Here is a 16,666-nt window from a genome sequence, read left to right on the forward strand (position 1 = left end):
AGCAGGCTGCAGGCAGGGTTTGGCCCAGGGGCCACAGAGAACAGGTGCAGTGATGGGAAATAGGTACCTTGTATTTGTCATATAATTTGCATTACACGTGACTTTTTGTTACGTACCCGTACGTGTGTATACGAAGAACGCTAAAAACGAGCAGGGTGATGGGTTTTCCCCTCCGCACCACCCCTGTAACCAACCACCACCCAGGTAAAGATCTAGAACGTGGCCAGCACCCTCGATCATTCCCCCGCCAAGAAGTAACCATCTTCTGGCCTCTGCCCTGTAGAGACTGGTGGCACCCATTCCTGAACTTGGCAGAAGTGGGTCATCCACTTTGGGTTCCTTGAGCCTGTCGTGCTGCCCGTGGGGCCCAGCCACGCTGCAGCGTAGACAGCAGCGCCTTCTGAGTGGCGCCGTCGCGGTGTTGCGGTGTTCTGACGCGCGCACCTCCCGCCCCCTGTCTCTCCGCGGCCCTGTTGCCGGACGTTTGCGCCGTTTCCCCCCTTTTTGCCATCGTGACCGAAGCCGTTAGGAACATTCTGGTCCGTGTCCTTCGGGGAACATGTTGCGTGCACACGTAGGAGTGAAACTGGTGGGTCGCAAGGAGGGGCCAACGCACGGTTCGCTAAGTGGCCAGGCCACATACAACCTTTTGACGGTGACCAGTACCTGTTTCGGCACTGACGCGGGGTGACACAAATCTTCAGTCCCCGCGTCCGTCGGGTTATGGCTGTGATGGCAAGAATGAAATAATCCCCTGGGATACCTGCCCTGACATGAGAGCTATTCTTGCTCGAGGTATTGGCCCCAGTGGGGGGGGGGGGGGGGGGGGAGGGGGCGTCCCACACACTCATCCTCTTGTGTTGTCTCCGAGGCTCTCGGTCTGGGGCCTCCGCAGCCCCGGGGGAGCCACTGGGCCGACCCTTTAAAACGAAAAGTAGGTTCCCTTGCTCTAAAAGGACAGCCATTTCAGGGTAAAAGTGCTTTGCAAAAACCAAACCGTTCAAAAGGGACAATTTGGCTTTTAGGATGTCGTCAGAACCTGTGTCAACCACTTCCTTCCAGACCAGGGTGGGAGCTTCCGAGGTGGTGACCTGGGGGGATCTGAGTAGCAGGTCCCACAGTGTGCGGGTGGCAGAGGGGTGCCCCGCCCCCACCGCTGCCACCGGGCTCGAGCTAGAGCACTGGGGAGGGGGCTTCTGGTGGCCGGGACCTGAGTCTCCGGCTCACAGCCCCAAGGACGAGGTCCCAGCCCCTCCCACGCCGTCCAGACCGTCGGGGTGTCCCTAGGAGCACGCCCCGGGGCCCTCCCCGCGGCTAGGCCTCCAGTCGCATCACGGTTCCCCTCCCACGTGCCCACCTGCAGCCCTGCTCCACCTCAGGACTCAGGCCACGGCCCCCCCCTCCAGGAGCCCCCCTATGTGGGATCCCCTTGGTGCCGTGTGGGCCCACAGGTGTCTGCGTTTCTGGCGTGGTCACACTTCCCTTGTGCTCAGTGTCCATCCAGACCTCGGGCAGTATCTAGGGAGGGGACGAAGGCTTTGGAAGGTTCTAGGCCCCAAAACCCCAGGCAGAGAGCTGCTTTGCCAGAAGCCCCCCCGTTTCGTGGGAGTGGCCTCAGAGGACAGTGACCAGGTGGCAGGGGGACCCCCCAGGGTGTGGGCAGGAAGGCGCTCCGAGTGGGTTGAGCTCATGGCCCTACTGTCAAGGGTGTGACGTTTCTGCCGGAAGCAGGGACGGAGCAGGGGTCTGTGGTCACTCTGCTCCAACGGAAGGGGTTTGGAGAGGTAACCAGGTGGGGAAATAGGAGGGGGAACGTGTGCGCCGGGATGGGGATGGCTGGGATTGGGGGGGCGGGGGGGGCACATCTGTTAACCGGGCGCAGAAGGTTCTGGAGGTTTCCCAAGGGCAGGCCGGGCCTGTACTAGAAGCTGGGAGAAAGAGGGGTCACCGACGGTCTAACCTATAGCCCTGCTCTCCAGGCCCAGTGACGAGCACCATCCAGAAGTGAAGGCTGATGGGTACGTGGACGACCTGGCAGAGGCCGTGGACCTGCTGTTGCAGCACGCGCACCAGTGATGAGCCTCGTAGGGTCGCCCAGGCCTCATCCCTCCCCTCCCCCAGTGCCCGGACCACCCGAGGCCCCGCCCTCTGCCCTTGGCCCCGGATGGGCGGGCGAGAAGGTCCCAGCCAGGCACCTCTGGCTGCCCGCTTCCTTCCTCTGTCTCCCCCTGCTCCCCCCCAACCCCCCCGGGGAGAGCTGTTCTTTCCGGGATGTTCTTTCCCGTAGTGAGGTTGGAGGGTGGGACAGACCTGTCTGGGAGCCAGCTCAGGGGAACCCTCTGGGTATGGGCTGGAGGTGCTCCGGGGACACCCCGAATCCCAGGTCCACAACTCCCCAGCCGCACCTGGTCCTGTAAACGCTCCACCTACGGGGACTGGGACACCTGCCCACGGTGTCTCTACCAAACGTTCTCTTCTCACGAGCGAGGAGCCTGGAGAAGGCAGGGGCTTCCTGCACGGTCCACACAGCGCAGAGCTGAGCCAGCCTCCCTGGGACCACCCAGCGACCCCTGCCCACCTCCCGGCCCCCACCCAGAGTCAGAGTGGCCACTTAGCACCCATCCCCCCCCCCCCCCCTCCCCCCCGCCAACTGCGACAGCCCACTGCCTTCCCTACCCCACAAGTCACCTTGGAGCCAGAGGCTGGGGCAGCTCCCAGGGGCACCGAAGACGGCCGTCCTACAGAGCAAGACTTGTAACGACTGGGATCAAGGCTGCAGGACATAGGGTGCTTCTAACTCGATAGACTTGAATGTGTCATGCCCGGTGTCTGCAGGGGCAACTATGGGTTGAATAAACCGCCCTGACCTACAGCCGACTCCAGCTTTGACTCAGAATTCGACTCCGGGAGAGCCTGGGGGTGGGGAGGGCTGTACAGGGCTGGGCACTGGCCTGGTCCTGCCGTGCACTTGAACCACTGAGCGCCAGAGCCCCAGGGCTCCCGAGACACCTCACGTGCCCCAACCCCGTCCGGGAAACGGGGGCCCTGCGGGGACAGCGGGCCGCCCTCGGCCCCACCCGGGGACCGGGTCGACCAGGGCAAACGTTGGCCCGCTGTCACGGGCAGCCCTGTGGACGGTGGTGGTGAGCCACAGGCTTCCAGAATTCGCTCACAGCCCGGGTTGCAGGTTTTGGAATCAATCAGCCCAACAGATAACCTGGTTGCTGTGTTTCTCCGCAGATCAATCCAGACCGATTGGAGAATCCAGGATTCCCCTCCGATCGATCCCATCAAGACGGATAGGTCTTGGGACACGACTTCGCATAAAGGAAGCCCTGGGTCCTCCACAACAGGGTTTCCACTGAGCGCAGGCAGAGGCAGGATAAAAGGCCGGACCCTGAACCCTGAGCCCCCTGGCACGGAGGTCCAGGGCCGGCGGGGGCTGTGCTGTCGTCCCCAGGCAGGCCGGCCACCATTAAATCAGGATTAAGAGGAACCAGTGGCCAGGCCTTTTCATCAAGATGAGAGGCCACCGGCGGGGCTGGTGTCGCTGGCGGCCGAGGGAGGAGGGGCGTTTGGCCTATTAGCTGGAAAAGATGCTAACCGCCTGCGCCTCGACAGAGTCCCCTAATTACAGCTTGCTAGATCAGCCGGCACCCGGTGGGCTAAGCTCACCAGGGCTTGGGGGCCAACGTCCAGGAGACGGGCTTGCCACGTTCCGGTCGGCTTGCCTCGTGGGTCTTTGGTTTTCCTTTTTTCTTCCTTTTCTTTTTCACAGGCTGTCCTTGTCCACAGGGGTCTGCGGTGGATACAGGAGGCTGGTGTTCTCTGTGCCTGCCGCCCGGGAGTGGGGGCGGGGAAGCGTCTGAGGGACAGCTCTGGGGGCCGCAGACGGCTGCTGGGTCTGGGTGAAAACCGTGGTGCCCCTGGGCTGTGGGTTCAGCGAACCCCACTTTACAGACAAGGAAACGGAGGTGTGGAGAGCAAGGACCCGCCCGCAGGCTGACGGTAGTAAGGGCCGAGCTGAGACTCGAACCAAGGTCTGACCCACATCCATGTCCTCCCTAGTCCCTCCCACAGGCCTTCCGTGGGGGTGGCCTGTGGCGGCCCACTGGCCGTGACTTCCCAGGTGAGCCCCGCACACTGGCGTCCTCCCTCTGGAGACGACACGTTCTCTGGGACTGAGGTGCACTCAGCCCTAACGCCAGGGGGACCATTTCGGAGCCTCGGCTGTCCCATCTGTAAAGGGGTGGCTTCCTTTCCTTAACGGGCACCCCGGGCCCTGCGGGGGACCAGGCCCCTCCAGGACGCCCTGTCACCCGGCTGGGGGTGATGGCCCCTGTCCTGCTGCCACTCAGGGCGATGGTCCCTCACCCCCGGGGCCTCCCGGCTGCCCACTGTAGCCCCTCCTTCCCAGCAGGGTTGGGGGACAGTTCTCAAGCCACAGACTGACAAAGCCATCGGCTATGGGGCGGGGCTGGAGTTCAGGGCCGGCAGTGGCCTAAAAACCCTTCGGTCAGGAGTCCACCCCGGAGCCGCCGCCGAGAAACGGACCCTGCAGACCCAAGGAACGCGCCAGGCTGGCCCCCTGTGCCCTCTGGCCGAGCCCCGGAGTGAGGCAGTGGTCTGGGCCCCACCACACTGCCCGGCAGGACGTTCCAGGTTCTGGGGGCGACCAGAACCCCTTCCGGGAGGGGGAGGGGCGGACGGGGCGGAGAGGAGGACAGTCTGTGCAGTATCACCTCTTCGGGGGCAAAGGGCTTCACCTACCCCCAGACCTTCCAACACGCGCGTCCACGTGGGACCGGCCCCGGCTGCACCCGGCGCCTGGGAAAACCGGATTCAGACGGGGTTCATCACCTAGCAGGAGGGTTTCTGTCTCACATCGTCTCCAAGTCCAGGGCCGGCTGGATCCGGACGCCCAAAAATTCCCAGGCGACCCTGAGGTGGGGCAAGGGTGCCCCCCCCCCAAACCAAGCTCCCCCAGGAGAGAAAGGAGGCCGCGTGGCAGCGGGAGGGCCAAGGAGGATGTGACCTGAGGCTGGGAACTGGGCCAGGAGTCTGAGGCCTCAGCACGAGGCCTGGCCTCTCCTGTGGGGCCAGCGCTGCCCCTCTCGGGTAGACGGGCACAGAGGTGGGGACGCGGGGAGGAACACGTGTGCGCCTCCTGGGGGCTCACGGTGCCACCTCCCGCCTCAGCATGACTATCCGGCGGGCTTACCTTTTCTCTCCCTCAGGAGCATCCCGTTTAGACGACCAACATACCGGTCTAAAAAGAAACCCGGAGTCACTCAGGGTCTGGCCACAGTGACCGTTGAGGGGTGTTTCCTTTCGGCCGTCCTTCCATGAGAAGAGGAAGGTTTCTGATAAGCCCTGGATCGGCCTGCATGTCTGCTTTGGTGCTGGGGAGGTTGGGGCTCTGATTCTCTCCGTTGCCTGACATCAGAGGCGGGGGTGAGCTGGCCCGGTGCGAGGGAGGGCACCGCAGAGGGCCCTCAGCCGGACCTGACGGCAGGGCAGAGGAGGGCAGAGTGCCACCCGGCGAGCCCAGCGCCCTGCCACCGGGGGCGGCACAGGGTGAGCGGCGGGGTGGCCATCGCCAGGCAAGCCGAGCTGGAGAGTGGGTGCCCCCGGAGCGAGGCCGGCGTGAGGCGGGGGCCCAGCCGGGGACACATAAGGGGACGCGAGGGGCTGGGGTCTGTCTAGGGCCGCTCTGTGCCCTCCTGAGGTGGGGGGGGGGGGGGGGACGCACACGAGGCAGGGTCCCTGGGCCTTCCCCCTTCCCCCAGCTTCAGCCACAGCAGCCATGCCTCCCCTGTGTCGTAAATTAGGTGTTCTTACACCATTCTGGAACAGGGCCTGTTGCTAAAAAGGAAACAAACACACGAGCCGGGTCCAGAGTGTACCTCACACCCGGAGGGGCACCGTCGGGACCTCGCTGGTGGAGGGTCTAGGCCGAAACCCCGTGCTCAAGTTTTACAGGCTTCTCAAGCCCATCCTCGAGGCTGCACGTGTCCCGAACGTCCCGAGCTCGGTCAGCCAGGGGTCCCTGACGCGGAGGGCGAGGCGCAGGGACTGTGTGCCCCGGAGCCCGCTCTGGCTCGAGCCGTGCGCGCTGGCCTCTCCCTGGCTGGCGGGGTGCTGCCCTCGGACCGGCCACGGAGGAGGCGCCCCTGCACCACCGCCTGGCCTAGCTGGGAGGCAGCTGAGCCGCGCGCAGGGCTGCGGGCCAGGCCTCCCACAGCAGCGTGGCCTGGAGCAAACCACTGGGCTGCTGAGGGCAAAGCCGACTCAACGACGCAGGCTCCGTGACAGGCAGGTCCCTCTACCAGCCTGGGCTTGGAGGTCGCACACGGGGGGCGTCTCCGCTCTGCCGTCCTAGGGTGCCTGGCTCCCGGCTGCAGTGAGGGGCCGGGCCCCTCTACCTCCAAACACGTGCACATACACGTCACCCGGGCTGCCTGCACGTCGCCTCTAGGAGGGCTCCCTCGTGCCCGCGGCCGTGGCCGTGGCCAGCCCTCCCGCTCCCAGGAGCTTCCTCGACCCTTTGCATCGGAGCCTCCCGACAGCTCAGAGATGTCCGCTGTCCCCATCGTACAGACCCGGCCCCGAGACCCGGAGGAGGCAGAAGGGTCCAGGCTCTGCCCCTGCCAACCCAGACCTAACGCTCCCGTGGACCGAGGGGGGACCCACCGAGTTCCCCCAGAGCTGACAAACCACACAGCAGGCTCCCAGCGGCTGGGGACTGAACCAGGAAGCTTTATTTACACAGTAAGAGTAACAAGCAGATTCCTGAGAGACTAGAGCGGTACTAGTGCAAGACGGTCGCGGCCCGCGTGGGAGGACGGGCGGCCGGGGCGGAGGGCGGCACACACACGGCTCTGTCCCGGGCAGGGCCCGGCCCGGTGCCACCCGCTCCGGCCGCCACACTTCCTGAAGCTCTGTGGCCCCGACGACGGGTCGGTCCGGGGAAGCACGCGACGGCCCCCGAGTCGGCCCGCGAGCCGTCACCGAGCTCCCGGGACATCTCCCCCACGCGCTGAACACACAATTTATTTGCCAGAGAGACTATGCTAGAAGATCAGACTATCCTACCTAGGCTACGAGATCTCTGCTGTGGTCTGGGTTCTTTTTCTCTTCCATTATTATTACCGTCTCTTTCTCTTCCTTTCTCTTTAAAGATTAGGCAGTGTTTTCTCGGACTGGAGCCAATGGGAGGGGCTTGACCAACTACGTGGACGTGGCAAGGTGCGGTGTCACGGCCCGTACGGGGAGCACAGCGCCCTGGACCGCCCCAGCCTCGGCCCTCGCTCGAGCCCCGGTGCCTGGGGCACTGCTCGCGCCCAGGCCCGAAGCGGTCATCGGTCAGGGGACAGCCCCGAGGCCACAGAGTGCACGTGACTTGAGCCTCCTGGGCAGACACGGAGGTGCGGCCCACACCGTGGCAGAGCCTCCGGGGCTGTGATTTAAATCCCACGGAAGCTCACTCAGACACGCAGCACCCCCCCCCCCAACACCCCCCACCCCCCCCGCCCCTGCCCGGGCAGCAGCAGCCAGAGCAGGGAAATCGCACACCGCCCCTGCACTAGGAGACCCATTTGAGCATTTGGGTTCGTTTTCTTTTTAATGCGGACTTTTCCTTTATTTAAATTTTCTTCCAGCGTACAAATTCACAAAACTTTCCTGCTACAAAAATTTTGATGAGAAGTAAGGCTTTCTGAGAATGAAGATCTACGTATGATCAGAACAAGCACCCTGCGGCCTGGATGTTGTGTGTGCCCGCGGGCCCGGGGCCAGGCCCCGGCCTCCGCCGCGAGTAAGGCAAGAGGGTCTGCGGTCATGTAAACGGTGAGGCTTCGGCCCTAACCCTGGCCCGGGCCTGCGAGCAGCCGGCAGCTCCTGTCGGTCGGGCGGCTGTAGAAGATGCTCCTTCTGGAACAGGTGGGGATGCCTCTCCTCTCCTCCCAGCCCTCCCGGAGCCACCACCCTGCTTTTGTCCTTTCGGGCCCCCGAGCGGGCAGGCGGCCAGGCATAGCCCACCCTCCTGGCTCTGAACTTCCCCCATCTCCCTGCAGGGGCAGGAGGTCACGGGCACCCACCAGGAGGGGCAGGGCCTGGACAACAGCGGGGAGCCTGCCAGCACACCCGCTGCCCCATGGGGACGGCCACACGCAGAGGGAGCCTCCCGGGGGAGCCTCCCTCCAAGCGCCTCAAGACAGAAGTCCTGGGGTCGGCAGGGTGGGCACACACTTGGCTCCCTGCACGGTGGGGCGGTGCCTCCTGCAGGGGGCCGGCTCTCTCCCAACACGAAATAACTGACAGGACTTTCTTTCTCTGGGCAGAGGGGACAGTGGCCATTGTCTCCCCCCCCCCCACGCTGCACCGCCACTGTTGGGGGCTTGGGCTAGGAGCTTCGGTGGGAGTGGGACAGCAGAGAGGGGCCGGTGGAGGCCAGAGGGCCAGATCTTGCCTCGGGCTGCGGTACCTTCTGCCCAAAAGCGCCCTGGGACTGGATCTATGGGTTGACGGGACCAGCCTGGGAGGAGGCGGGAAGGATGGGGCCGTTTCGCAAGCTCACGGCTCCTTCCTCGCCACCAGGCCCGAGAAGGGAGGAGGGGGCCGACAGGCTCCGAAGGCAGGTCACCCACCCCACGGCCTGTGACACCCCCACTGCCATGTGCCTCCCCGCCTGAGCCTGAGGAAAGGCGGCTGGGGGTCACCGCTCAGGCCTACCCGGCTCAGCTCTCGGTCCCTCACCGTGGTGCAGACCAGCGGTCGGGGCCCTGCCTCTCCTTCCACAGGAAGGACGGCTCCCCCCGCGGCCACTCGGTGGGGGCGGGGTGCCAGTGCCACCCCCCCAGGCTTTCTGAGGACACGAGACATCAGCGTGTGCTCTCTAAATTCACAGGCTGCCAGGCTCCTCCGGGTTTGCTCTAAGACGTGGCCTCTGGGACCCACTGGGTGGGCATCAGGGGAGACGGCGCGTGCACCCAGAGCCACCGGCTCCCGGCTCTGGCTCTCCAGGGTCCCCGGGGGACGGGCCTTCGGTGGGGGCCACCGAAGCGTAGCCGGCTCTGGCCCCGGGGCCTGCCCGGCGCCCGCACAACCACCGTGCCGTCCACCCTGAGGCCTTTCAACACAACCTCGGAGGGCCACTGAGGGAGGGATTTTCTCTACGAGCATCTTAGGGCCGGTTTTTAAGAAACGCCACCTAGAAACCAGAACCTGAGCGCCAAGCTTCTGACCTAGCGAAGGAGTGAGTCAAGCTGCCCGAAGAAGGCCTTTCGCGAGAACCGTGTGCAGTCACGCCGTGGAAGCGAGGCGCTCGCTGTCCGCAAGAGACTACGGACGTGCCTTTGTCACACGTCCGCAAACCCAAGAGAACGTGCGTTGTTTTTAGCCCTACGGGGAAAGGAGCCACTTGCCACTGGCTGCGGAAGATGCCAGGTTGGCTACGAGCCAGACTCCCGAGAGCGCAGGGCCCACGCGGGGCGTCTGACAGCCAGGCTGCCCGAGAGCAAAACCTCAGGGTGTCGGGGTTCCCCGTGAGCGGGGAGTCCGCAGGGGTGCGGGGAGCTGGGGACAGCGCTCTGGGCCTGCGGCAGGGCGGGCGACGGGGGACGCTCCGCGCACTGCTCCCCCCGCTGGCCAGCAGGGGCGCTCGCCCCGGAGGTGGCTGGTGTGCCTGATTAAAGCCGGCAGCGGTCCCCACCAGACAGCGAGAGTGTGCTTAGAATTCCGCGGAGGGCCTTGCAGGCCCCCAGCCCAGGCCCCCCGAGCAGCCAACAGGCATCCTCCACCCCCGAAACGTGCACAGGGCCTGGTGTGTGCACCTGCTCCCGGCTCCTGCCTCCTGAGGACGTTTTCGAGAGGTTTCCCATTACTGGTGACCTCTCTGCACTCACCTGAATCAGCTAAGCTAATCACGCAGTGGCCATGTCGCCACAGAGAATGGCTGCCGCGTGCCAGCCTGCCCAAGCGGCCCCCGGAGTGGCACAGAGCCACGGGGTCAGGCTCTCCGCGCCACGGGAGAGGCAAGGAGGTCTATCTTCTCGGCCAACATAGCCACCCATATCCACCCGACGCAGACGCCTCGAACGAGCAGCCCGAGCCGTCCCCCAGGCCCCCAGGGTTCCGGCGCGGAGAGCCCCCTCCCGGCACCCCAGGGGCCTCCGTCTCCCACCCTTGGAATTAAGGCCAAACGGTTCCGGTGTTACTACAGAGGGAAGCGTCTCCCGAACCTTCCCAAGTCGGGAGCAGGGATACCTGGGGGAGAAGGCACGGAATAAAACGGAGTGAAAGAAGCTGTGGGGCCGACCCCCCCAAAATGAACCTGAGCAGGAGGCCGGGAAGGGCCTGACGCCACCGTATGGCCCTGAGCACAAGCCCCGCGAGCAGCCCCCCTGGGAGTCGCACGTGCAGAGCGTCCAGCCCTGCGGGAGATGCGCGAGGCGCCCGGTGGGGTGGCCGGCGAGGAACGGGGGTGGGGAGGGAAGGGGCCCAGACCAAGAAGCTGCTCTCGGGCTCCGGTGGCCCGGTGGACGCGGCCGCCGTGCTGGGAGGAGCCGGGGCGGTCGGCCGCGCGGCGGGGCCAGGCCCACGGGCGGGACAGCCTCTCCGGAGCCAGAGCGCACGCTCCCCGGGACCCGACGCCCCCGGGGAGCTCCCCGGGTGGGGCTCCCCGCTTCAAGTGCCCGCCCGCTGCCCACTGCCCCTCAGTTGTTCTCTATCTGTTCGATGTCCAACTCGCCGTCCAGGGAGCAGGGGCTGTTCCCGGCCACCCCGCGGTCCCGCCAGGCCGTGGCCGGCCCCCAGCCCCTGCCACAGCCCTCACCCGGGGCACAGCCGCCTGACTCCTCGCAGCACTGCTCCTCCTTGCAGGCGAGCTGGTCGTCCAAGGCCGGGGGCAGAGGCTCAGGGACCGGGGTCCCGGCGGGGGTCCTGCCCCCCAGGCTGGAGGCCGAGGCCGAGAGCAAGGCGGTCCAGGACCTGGTGCTGCTGACGTGGAGGGCGAAGGGGCTGTGCGGGCCGCAGTCGTCCATCCCCGCACTCAGGCAGCTGAGGCTGCTGAAGGTCTGACAGTTCTGTGGGGAGACAGACACACAGGTCACTAAGGATCACGTGCCTGTCCCATAACCCAAGGACCGCACGCCCCAGACAGCCAGGCCGCAGCTCCCAGCGCTACCTGGCGATGGGTCCTCCGGGCAGTGGGAGCCCACCAAAGCCTAGACTCCCCCATCACCTGGACAAGGAAGACGGGCCATCGGCAGGTCGGTACGAACACTCGTTAACAGAGACACCGAGTCCAGTCATTCGCCCACAAATTAGGAAAGAGTCTGAGCTTGGACCACCCAGTCCTAGGGCAGGCCGAGACCCCTGCGAGGACCACCTTTCTGAAAGGTGGTCTGATAAAAAGGTGGTCTGATAAATTCCTCAGCAGCCAGTTTCACTTCTGGGATTTCTATCTTCAGAAAACAATTTAGGATGCATGCAAAAATTTACCAAAATGATTTTCCTTGTCCCACTGTTGGGTTGAAAAGAAGAGAGTACCTCAAATACCCCACGATAAAACGTTCCGCAAAGCATGTCTCTGCGGACAAGGGGAGGCTAAGGCTCTTCGGCCGTAGAAGGAACACCTCCAGAGTGAATTTCCAGACCGAGTAAGAACCTCGTCAGGCTGCAGGACCACACAGAGGGCTCTACTGCTCACCCCCCGACTCAACCATGATCGGGAGTGGGAGACGGGGCCAGGAGGGTAGAGCTGAGGTCCCAGCCCGGAGCACATCCCAGCCATCCGGGGACCTCGTTTCCATGGGAGCCTGAGCCCTGCCTGGAGATGTAGATTCTCCAGCGGGGGTTAGGCCCCCGTGCCCTTGACAAGCACTCGATGGCAGATGCCACAGCTCTTCTGGAGGGGAGGCTGGGGGGCCTCAAGCAGACCCTTCAGCCTCCCTGGCCTCACCTGTTAAGAGGCAATGGTCCATACCTGTCCTACAGGGCTCTTGGAAGGGCCCAGAAAGCGTGGCTGCCAAGAGCTCCCTCTGTGTGGGGCCAGCCTGGCGCCTCCCCGAGTGGCAGGTACAGCTTAAACAGGATCCAAGGTGCTTGGGGACACTTGTTCTCCAGACGGGGCAGGCCCAGCCCTGTGCACAAGTGGGTTAGGCTAACTGCCCGCTTTCACGGCAGAGCAAAAATCAGGGCAGAGGGCTGTGATGGATAGAGGTGCCCACAGTCTAGCCCTGGGGACCCCCCCGCAACAGGACCAGCAGCAATGCGGTCTCTTTTCAGAGGGGACTCGAGAGAAGAGATGTGCCGGAGGGCAGGAGAGAGGGCCCTGCATGCTGCGGGGCACAGGGGAATGAGGGCAGGGTTCTGGAACACCAAGATCACAGGCTGCAGTGTTCGTAGGTCACTCTGAAATAAAGATGACCACCGGCTGTCACGGTGAACAAGCTACTGAAACAGGCTCAGCAAAAGGAAAAGAAAAGCTCTCTCTGGAGGAAGGTGGCTGTGCCTGTCGCGTGCACACTCATTGTTCCTGAACGCTCCAGAGCAAACCATTCTGACGGGTTTGCTTTTCTTGGAATCTTTTGATTAACTGAGAAAGGTGAAGGCTGGGGTGCTGGGGGTAGGGGAGGCCTCCGGGTAAGAGGGCTAGGATTGAGGAGAGAGGGGCCGGGCCACCGATCAGACCCGTGATGCTGGCCCAGGCCGTGGTGGAAGCACCCTTCACCCCATCCGCCCCAGTCACGACCCCACCCCAGACTGGCCCCGGGGCCTGGGCCGCCGTGGGGTTCAACGAGGCCTCAGTCTGCACAGTGCACATTCCCTATCCCGTCACAGTGCAGGGCTGGAGACACACGCTCCCAGATCACAACACAGCCTGACTCTTGGCGGGTGGGGGCCCCAAATGCCTGCAACGGGAGGGTCTCTGGGGCCCGTGCTGCCTCCCAGCCACTCTCCTGTCCTGTCTGGACCGGAGCCAGGACAAGAGAACTGGGTAGGGGGCATGAGACAGAAGGCAGATGGCCTTGCCCGGACAGGGGTGTCCACCTTCCCCCTCAGCCTGTGTCCCCAGCTGCCCTGGGCAAAGGAGGCACAGGAACACAGTGAGGACAGGTCAGGGAGCCCTGGCACCTGGGGAGCCAGACCCAGCGCCCCCACCCCACTGAGCAGTCTGTTTCTTTGTCCTACAGGAGGTGCAGCACATAAGAATTGGGACACCTGGGTGGCTCAGTCGGTCGAGCATCCGACTTCGGCTCAGGTCGTGATCTCACGGTTTGTGGGTTCGAGCCCCACGTCGGGCTCTGTGCTGACAGCTCAGAACCTGGAGCCTGTTTCGGATTCTGTGTCTCCTCTCTCTCTCAAAAATAAGTAAATGTTAAAAAAATAAAAATAAAAAAAAAAAGTACCCCGTGCACAGCGATGTGACTCCTGTTACAAAATAACAATGTCTGCTCACCCCAGTGTGCGGAACACCTGAACAGGTGGTGCTGTCTCCTGGGAGCTGTAACCTGGAAACGGTGGGAAGCGCTGGCATAAACCTGGACAGGATTCACCTTCCCAAGCTGCTCGGGTCACCCCGCCTGACCCGGTGGATTAAAGGTGCAGGTGGGGAAGGGTGCAGGGCTCTGCGCCTGACTTTATGGCAAATGTCTCGGGGTGTGTCTGGGCACTAATCATGTTAAACATTAGCCACATCGCCAGCAGGGTGCTGGGGACCCCGGTTTGCTGGGACCTTTCAGCTTTTGCCTCAAGTATTCCCTAAAGAGAGCTGAGGTCAGACAGACTGCGAGAGTCCTGGGCTCTGCCCCGAATCCCAAGGCTTCAGACAAGACGCTCCAACCCATGGACCTCGGCGCACCTGCTCTGTCAAGGGCGCCCAAGGGCACCTGGGTCTACCCTGCTCCAAGCTGTCTGGAATAACTGGGCCCTTTCTGCTTTGAAACAGGGCAAGAAGCCACCAGGTTTGGTTGGTGAATATCATCCCAAGCAAAGCCCAGGTTGTCACTGAACCCCACCCAATAGTCCCCAAAGGCACCGCCCCTTGGCTGCAAAGCCAATGTCACCTTGAAAGCTTTGTTGACTCAAACTCAGCCATCTGAGCCACAGTAAAAGCCAAGACCAGCCCGCTGAATGCCACAGCTGGTGACATGCCCCACCCGCGAAGGAATAATGTGACTGACACAACGAGGCAGTGTGTGTCCTGCCCGGACTCCCCCCCGGGTGAGCCGACCCAATGCCTGCAAGACACCCAGGGCGTACGGCTACCTTGTGCCCACCATGCCCTGGGGGCAGAGTCCCGCCCAGCCTCTCTCCTGGCAGCTCACGCGACAGGACGCTGCAGGGGCCCGTTGGAGGCCTGGAGGCCTGTGTGCCCTCAAAAACGTCTGCCCCAAACTCTGTTCTCTTCAGGCCCAGCCCTGGCCCAGGAACTGGCCACCGACTTGGGCACAAGCCTGCTCAGGTCGCAAAGATCAGAAAGAGTGACCAGTGTGGCCTCAGGCCAGTGGCCGGAAACAGTGCTCAGCACCCCAGTGCTAGAGTCTGGGGCGACTTCAGAAAGGAGCCCCTAAATGTCAAGATGTTCCCATCAGACCTGCCAGACCTCAGCTCTAGCCAGCCACATTCCAGCCTGCCCCCGCCCGTCTTCCCAGGGCTTCCCAGCCAGGAACGGTGCCCCCCCCCCCCCAACATGCCCTTTCTGTGCAGATACTCACTCCTACACCCTCCTGTGTGGGAGCCCCCTGGCCCAGCTCTGGGGACAGAGACAAAGGCCCTCGCCCTCTGCGGTGCACCCCTGGCACAACTCTGCGTGATCCTCACAGACGGAGACCCATCAGACCCTGGGCGGCAGCAGCCTCTCCACGCCCAGGCCCCTACCCCCAACCCACACTGTGACGAGTCTGGCGAAGGCACAGCCCCTCCAGCTGACAGCATCTCTGGCTGGAGCTCCAAGCTAAAGGCCACATCCCCCCTCGGGGAAACTCCACTAACTCAACAGACACCCGGCCCCATCTTGCTGCACACGCCGACTTGGGCCCACGAGCTCGCTCCCCTCGTCCAGGGCTACTGCTCTGACGCCAGCCTGGAGGGGCACGAGGGACGCCTCCAGAATCATCCGCTAGCCGAACTGCACCACACGCTTTATCAAGAACAGCCCAGGGCATAAGGCTGGTGGCGGGACAACGGACTCCTCCCGAGAACGGGAGGAGGCTGGAGGTTGCGGACGAGGACGGGGCCCAGGTAGGCTGTCGGAGTGCTGTGTCCCCATTCTCCTGACTGTCCCACCCCGAGGGGGACAGGTGGGTTTTCTCATTCCCGCCTCCCTGGGCCCCTGAACGTAGAAGGCCTGACGGAGGAGCTCAGACAGAGCTGCTGGACCTGGAAGAACCGGGCCCAGGTCTAGGTCCCCCACTGCTGACCCTCCAGGACAGGAACCCGGGTCCCGCTCAGAGGCTGACCCCAGAGTCCCGACAGTGGAGCTGGCCTCCCGGGCGTTTGCTGGGGAGGAGCAGTTGCCGGGGCCCCTCTCCTCGGACGTTCTGTGTCCTGAGCACAGCGCCCACGGGAAGCCACCCTGAGCGTCGAGCCGGGGCAAACCCGCCTCCCGGCGGCACACCCCTGCCCAGAGGGGAGGAGGCAGAGCCCCTCTGCTCCTACCGCTGCCCATGTCCTTCCAGGTGGACTTCTGCTTCTCCTCCTGTTAATTCCGCCTTCCTCTTTTGGATCCGATTTTACAGACCTCTTTGTGTGACACATTTTTAGGGCGTCATCCCTCCAGAAAGAGGGGCATAAACAGCTCCAACCAACGAGTCAGGATGATCAGACCCGGTCCCCGTCCTGGCCTGAGTTTCCAGGAGCCCGGCGGCCGTTCTGAAGTCCTGGGCTCAAGGCTCTGCCTAAGCAGAGGCATTTCCTCCCCCAGACAGACATTTTCATGGGAACAGAACTCTCTGAGTATCAAGAAAACACCAGGCCACGAGAATGGCGAGTGGCCTAGAAATTTTCTAAGTCTCATTTATGCTGGAAGTTGGCACAGAAACACCCAAGAAGGCAAGACATGAGGTTTCCTGGGGTGTCTGGGTTTTCGGTCGTCGTCGTTTTTAACTATGTCACAGAAGAGAAAAAGGTACCAGCGTCTGTCGGGCCCAACTTGAAACCATGTTTGATAAATCTGAATCTTGCACGTACCCGTCTCTCTCACAAGAAGCCCTGGGGCCCGAGGAAGCAGGTTGGGTCTGGTGACAGGGACTGGAGATGGCTGAGCACGGGGGCGTGAGCCAGCCCGCGCTGAAGGCGGCCGCACAGGACCCCGGGAAGTCCAGCCCTTCGCTCGGGACACCTCATCGTCATGCCCCCGCCACGGCCCAGCCCCGCTTCCTGCGGAGGGCGGGCCAGCTGCTCGCCCAGGCCTGTGTCAAGGCCCAGCCCAATTCTGTGAAATGCTTCCCTTTGGACTCCACAAGAGGCAGCCTTTTTGAGCCTGGACTGCTTCTCTACCCACAGGGATCAGGGAAACCCAGATAAGCCTGGGTTGCTGAAGCCTGAAAATAGGAAATAAAGTTGCCCCCAAGGGGAGCCTCTGGGGCCCCGGAGCGCTGCTGACTTGGTTGGCACTGGCTCCCCGGGGCTCTTCCCAGATCACAGGTTCTAGAACCAAACA

The 16,666-nt window shown here is 63.5% G+C and overlaps 2 protein-coding genes across 5 annotated transcripts in view; one reads left to right on the forward strand and one right to left on the reverse strand.

Moving 5' to 3' along the window:
- Positions 1 to 2,877, forward strand: part of LHPP (phospholysine phosphohistidine inorganic pyrophosphate phosphatase) — a 118,841-nt gene extending 115,964 nt beyond the window's left edge. For all 4 annotated transcript variants that reach the window (XM_019424684.2, XM_019424680.2, XM_019424685.2 and 1 more), the window contains one exon: positions 1,980 to 2,877. In XM_019424684.2, the coding sequence (XP_019280229.1) occupies positions 1,980 to 1,988 (9 nt within the window). In that variant the 3' untranslated portion in view covers positions 1,989 to 2,877. The remainder of the gene's footprint in view (positions 1 to 1,979) is intronic.
- A 3,862-nt stretch (positions 2,878 to 6,739) lies between these two features.
- Positions 6,740 to 16,666, reverse strand: part of FAM53B (family with sequence similarity 53 member B) — a 76,001-nt gene continuing 66,074 nt past the window's right edge. Inside the window, 1 exon segment of the mRNA XM_019424670.2 lies at positions 6,740 to 11,084. Within this exon segment, the coding sequence (XP_019280215.2) occupies positions 10,716 to 11,084 (369 nt within the window). The 3' untranslated portion in view covers positions 6,740 to 10,715.

This window comes from Panthera pardus, unplaced genomic scaffold (genome assembly GCF_024362965.1).
Source record: "Panthera pardus isolate Hobbes unplaced genomic scaffold, ASM2436296v1 HiC_scaffold_22, whole genome shotgun sequence".
NCBI lineage: Eukaryota > Metazoa > Chordata > Mammalia > Carnivora > Felidae > Panthera > Panthera pardus.